Source organism: Sinocyclocheilus grahami, unplaced genomic scaffold (assembly GCF_001515645.1).
Source record: "Sinocyclocheilus grahami isolate Dianchi unplaced genomic scaffold, SAMN03320097.WGS_v1.1 scaffold2050.1, whole genome shotgun sequence".
Lineage (NCBI taxonomy): Eukaryota > Metazoa > Chordata > Actinopteri > Cypriniformes > Cyprinidae > Sinocyclocheilus > Sinocyclocheilus grahami.
The window spans coordinates 125,744-131,129 of record NW_015507229.1 but is presented as its reverse complement, the minus strand read 5'-3'; the positions used below and the strand labels follow the sequence as shown (position 1 = coordinate 131,129).

Below are 5,386 nucleotides of genomic sequence, written 5' to 3'. Positions count from 1 at the left end.
ACATCACAGAAGGATTTTTCTTTTTTAAAACAGGTCAGACTTGAGGGTTTGGAACAATTTGATAATGTTGCATACATAAATGCTTCTGATAACCACTTAACTTTAGGTAATTAAAGATTTTTTACATTTTGTACATTTACTTTATATTTTATATTTAATTTTAATTTATAGTGTGATGGAAAAGGTTTGCATAGAAAATATGATATATTTTGTTTCTAGAACCCTTTGCCAGGTTTCCTGCATTGAGGGAATTGGAACTGTCATTGAACAGTCTCCATAATTTAGAGATTCATGCTGAAGACTTCCAGAAATTGGAGGTGAGTTTTCTTGAATACTGGGCTGTGATCATATTTTGCTCTTGAAGGCTTGAAGCGTATGTCACTGAGAATATTGTGATGATCAAAGAAGCTTGACTTTATTCATTTGTTTCAGGTGTTGGATTTATCCTTCAATAACTTGACAGGAGACAGCATAATAAATCTAGGCCTGTTACCACATCTGAAGGTGCTCCATCTGACTGGAAACCGGCTGCAGATGCTTCCACTCAATATGGCTGAACCTTGTACCTACTCTGGAGAAAAGTAAATGTTTGCTACTGTAGTTCCTTCAAAGACTTTATCTAGGTAGCATATATTTTTAGAAATACAATGCTTAGTCTTTATTTAAAAGCATTGACTATTAAGTCACAAGACAAAACGTAGAATCCACAGTCCATAGTTTTCACTATAGTTTTGAATGTCTCTATCATATATAAAGTTTTCTTTTTCAACAGCACAGAACGGGGTGTCCTGCTATTTCAAACTCTGGAGGTATTGATGCTTGATGACAACAAATTATCTTCTCCGGGAGTGTTTATGAGCCTTGCTAACTTAAAGAGGTTAGTAAGCGTTTTTATAAAGGAATAGCTCTGGCATTTCCAAAATGTTTAAGTGAATTTCAGTCATATCAAATAAAAGTGACATTTCATGCAACAAGATAGTCCTGACTAGTTCTGCGTTGCATGTGACAGGTGCTTAAAGTAGAACCTTTTCCATAAACACCAGATGTATTTATTTATTTGTTTGTTTGTGCAGGAACATTTTACAACAACAACCATAATAATAATCTTTTTATGAATGTAATAATAATTTGCCAAAATAGCAATGTTATTTAGCACAAAATCAATTTTGGGGTTGAACCATAGCACTACATTTGATACTTTTTTAATCCAAGAGAGGTGCTGCATATTTCACTGTACCGATCATGAAGGTCATCTTAAAAATGCAAGAATAAAAATTATGTTTCTATAATCCTAATTTTCTGCACAAAATGTGCAGTCATTACAATCAGTTATGAGAAACATTAGGTAGACTATCAAGTTTATTTAATTCTTCTTGTTATAGACTGCCCTCTTGAGGCACAGCCACAAAATTTTAAACAAAACAGTGCTGTAGCCCAAGGAAATTACTGGTGTTGTAAATATTAATGTGTAGTGAATAGATGGCCCTGTTTTGTTTTTAAATATTTAAAGTTATAAATTATAAACTAAAAATTAGGAAAATGCAAAAGGGCAATATAAGCTCAAATTAGACTTTTTTTTTTTTTTTTTTAACTGATTCTTTCATTCTCTGTTAAATTATTTTCTTTTTCTAATTGAAACTTATTGTGCATTTAGGCTTCGTCATCTAAACTTACAAGGAAATTACATCTCAGGAGTCCCATTCTTAGAAAAAGTGGCAACATTACAAGATGCCCAGACAGGCATTATGCCACAGAGCATCGGACAGAATGTGCCCATAGTGAATGACAAGAGGATAAAGTGTTAGTATATTTAATTTACAAAATAAGAATACTTTTAGGTTGTTTATGTGTTCATTTATTCACTTTCTCTGCCAGATAGATTCTGAAATCACGATGAGCCAGCAAAAAACAGAAAAAGTGTTGAAAGTAGGATCGGCTCTCTTATTTTTGTATTTTCCTGTTTACATACGTCATATCAATTTATTTTCAATTTAGTAGAGATCTATATCAGCATTTTACAATCTAACTTGCATCTCAAATAGGAGGACAAATCATGTCTCGAAATGCATTCTGGTGCCCTACAATACTGTCATCAGAGAAAGGAGGACGGATGCGCTCTGGGTCTCTGTCTACCTTTTCCAGAACTTCGTCATCTGAATTTGGCCAACAATGAGGTCTGTGTATTGCCTTCTAGCTGTGAAAAAGCATTTGATTTGCTACAAACATAGACAGCCGAATGAAGTCATTGACAGCAGAGCTATTTGCCAATTTTTTCCTCTAGATAGCTAAGGAAGAGGCATTGTTGCCCGTGGCATTGTTTCCAAAGCTCAATGAGCTTGTTATTAACTCAAACCCTTTGACAACACAGAGGAGTGGTAAGCTCACACAATCCTCAGGCAGGCTCATTGTTAGTGCATTAAATCAACTAAATCTGACAAAAATGCACAGCTTTCTTTGTTTTTTTTACTACAGGCGATCCACTAATGCTGACCTGTTTTCTTCAAGACAAGCTGGGTATTAAGATAACACGCAAAAAAACAACTGATCTGATTAAGCGACATATCATACTCCCTGTCAGTCCTAAAAGAAAGGTGTCACAAATACACAAGTTTGGATTTGGCACTTAATATTTTTTTTTAAGTTAATCCTTTCAGAAGCGATTTACCTTCTATTTAAATTTTCAGGTCAAATCTGCAGTTCCAAACGTACCAAAATGTCCTTCGATCACGGCAAATCAACATGCTACAGAAACGCTCTGCTCCACGAAATGTACTGGACAAGATAATCCTCTACCCTTAGAGTATGCGTTAACTCATGTATTTGGCTTCTCGTCTCAAACAAGCATTGACGACGAGGAAGACATTGCCATAGGCCAGGAGCATTTTGACTTGACAAGTGCAGACATATCCTTTGAGACGAATCAAAATGCAGAGCCGTTCTTTGTGACAGAGGTAATTTTATTGCACCTTGAACCTTGGAGTCTACATATCAAGACTTGTATGATATGTGTTTGAAAACTTTTTTTTGTTTGATTACATTTTCCAGGTTATTGGCTTAAATGAATCTGAATACCAAGAAGATCCAGATGATGCAAGGGAAACCGAACTGGAGATGAAAAAAGGCGGCAAGGCATGTCCAGAAAAACTGATTGGTTATGAAAGCTTACTTGATGACACATCTGAGCCAGAAATGCCTGAGCTTTCTGGTAGGAATTTTCCTGAACTCTGTTGTTGACCTCTTGCTTCATTTGAATCAGTGCTGTTTGTTTGTTCGTGTTGTCATTGACTTCTCTGGATGCAGGAATTCAACAAGCTGTTAGTGTTTTGGAGCACATGCTCAAGAACCTGCTCGTGTATAGAGATTCTAAAGCAAATCTTGACCTTCCACAGAAGCCGTACACCAAAAGAGAGAAAAAGGTCAGAGGTCATTCATCAGCTATATACAGTGCATTTAGCATGTAAACCCAACATCTGTTATTAATAACATGATAGAGACATTCTTTTTACAGATTAAAAATTTGCCACCTTTGGGACCAAAGAAGTCCAAGGGAAAAAAAGTTGAGGAACTTCTCGCCCAAATAAAGGAGGCAAAAACAATAATCAAAGTTCCCTTAGGTAATAGATACTTTGTCATTTTATAGCAGGGTTTGAAATATTCTTAGTCACTTATTTTTTTAAATGACAAAACCAAGATGGAATCCAGTGTAATTAAACAAGTCAAGCCTAGTGATGCAGCAGGAAATATTTTCCAATTGCGCAGCAAATAAATTTCATCATCAACTAGCACAAACTAGCATGTTTTACAGGTCATCTAACAAGCACACTGCAGAGATGTCATAGCGATTGTTCAGCACAGTTTACTTTGAAATGCTCTATTTGGCTCTGCAGCTGTTTCTCTCTGTCCCTCTTCAATGGACTGATTGTAGATATGCCATCTAGGGAAACCTCCAAACTACTATTCAAACTAATATGAATAGATATTTCTGATATTAATCACATCATTGCTCATAGAATGGTATTAAATGCAACTTTATATATTCTCTATCCAGATAGTTTACTCGAAGGAGGGAATGGCATTTGTAAGAGAGAATACAAGGAAGCACTGACTCTACTGAAGGACATGAAAAGGAAGTACAGGACAGCCCATCTGAAAAGAGTGGAACAAGCAGCACAGATTGAGGATGAGATGATGTGTAATCTAAACTAACAGGTGCTTTACTCTCTGCTTATTCATTAATGAGTTGGTTTTAGTTTGCAATAAAACACTATTAAGATATTGGAGAGATGGTGACAATTTGTTTGATGTTTGTGTTGATTACAAATAAACTGTATATGTCATTGCTGTCAGATATATTGAGTTTGCAATAAATTTATTCTCATCATGTGCTGTGAACTATTTTTAAAATCATCTTTATCTCGTATATGACAACAGTTAGGCTGTTAGGTCAACTTTTGAGTGTTTTGACAATTAAATATATGATGTTTTTTTGGTCAGCTTGGGAAAAAATGTGACAAAAGTAAAGTATACTTAATAAAAAAACACAATTTTTACCTGAAATATTTTAGCTGATGGAAAGTTTTTTTTTTTTTTCGGGGTCTTATTTATTTTTGAAATTGTTAAATGAAAACAAAAAAAAAATTGATTTGAACGCCAACATAAATGGACATGTTAATATTTACAACAGGACTTACTATAACAATGTGTAAGCTGCTTCAAAAAATAATTACATAATTTTTACATCATCAATTGTATTACATAAATGCTTTTATTATTTATTACATAAAATAGCTCTTATTAAATAAACATCAGCATAACATCACATTTCATTTGCTTAAATCCATATACTGATACTGTGCAGCAGTTCACATTTTATTAAAAACTGAGCAGGAATATTTAGCAGATATAGCTGAGCAGATATTTACTACTGTCAATATTACGAATATTTTATTATTTATTATATAAAATATTTTAATAAAAAATTCTGAATAATATCGGATTTGACGCGCTTGAATCAGTTCGTATTTGTCATGACTGATTATTTATTTAAATACATTTTCTAAAAAATAATTTTTGTACAACACAAGGAGCAAGTGGATTTTCCTGTAGGAGGCGCGTTAGATAAAAACCTAGAAGCGCTACAGAAACTCCCACAGACCGTCGTAGTTCTAAAGTGCGGAGAAGCTCGAGAAGACAAATCCTGCATGACCAGGATTAAAAATGTCTCCAGGTAATTCGTGAAATATGTTACAACTCTCCCTGTACAATTCAATATATAAAAACTGAAAAGGACATCATCATCCTATGAGGATTTTTTATCACTTTATCACTTATGTTATATTTTGTCTGGTTTGTTAATAAGAGACCCTGTTTTTTTGTAGTAAACAAA

At 34.1% G+C, this 5,386-nt stretch overlaps 1 protein-coding gene across 1 annotated transcript in view; it reads left to right on the top strand.

The window, feature by feature from the left end:
- Positions 1-4,285, top strand: part of LOC107573855 (X-ray radiation resistance-associated protein 1-like) — a 9,297-nt gene extending 5,012 nt beyond the window's left edge. Inside the window, exons 2-15 of the mRNA XM_016260309.1 lie at positions 10-106; positions 220-317; positions 433-581; positions 773-877; positions 1,655-1,800; positions 1,880-1,926; positions 2,043-2,174; positions 2,282-2,375; positions 2,473-2,591; positions 2,685-2,951; positions 3,046-3,205; positions 3,301-3,416; positions 3,509-3,614; positions 4,049-4,285. Coding sequence (XP_016115795.1) covers positions 10-106; positions 220-317; positions 433-581; positions 773-877; positions 1,655-1,800; positions 1,880-1,926; positions 2,043-2,174; positions 2,282-2,375; positions 2,473-2,591; positions 2,685-2,951; positions 3,046-3,205; positions 3,301-3,416; positions 3,509-3,614; positions 4,049-4,206 — 1,794 coding nt within the window. The 3' untranslated portion in view covers positions 4,207-4,285. The remainder of the gene's footprint in view (positions 1-9; positions 107-219; positions 318-432; positions 582-772; positions 878-1,654; positions 1,801-1,879; positions 1,927-2,042; positions 2,175-2,281; positions 2,376-2,472; positions 2,592-2,684; positions 2,952-3,045; positions 3,206-3,300; positions 3,417-3,508; positions 3,615-4,048) is intronic.
- The last annotated feature ends 1,101 nt before the right edge of the window (positions 4,286-5,386 follow it).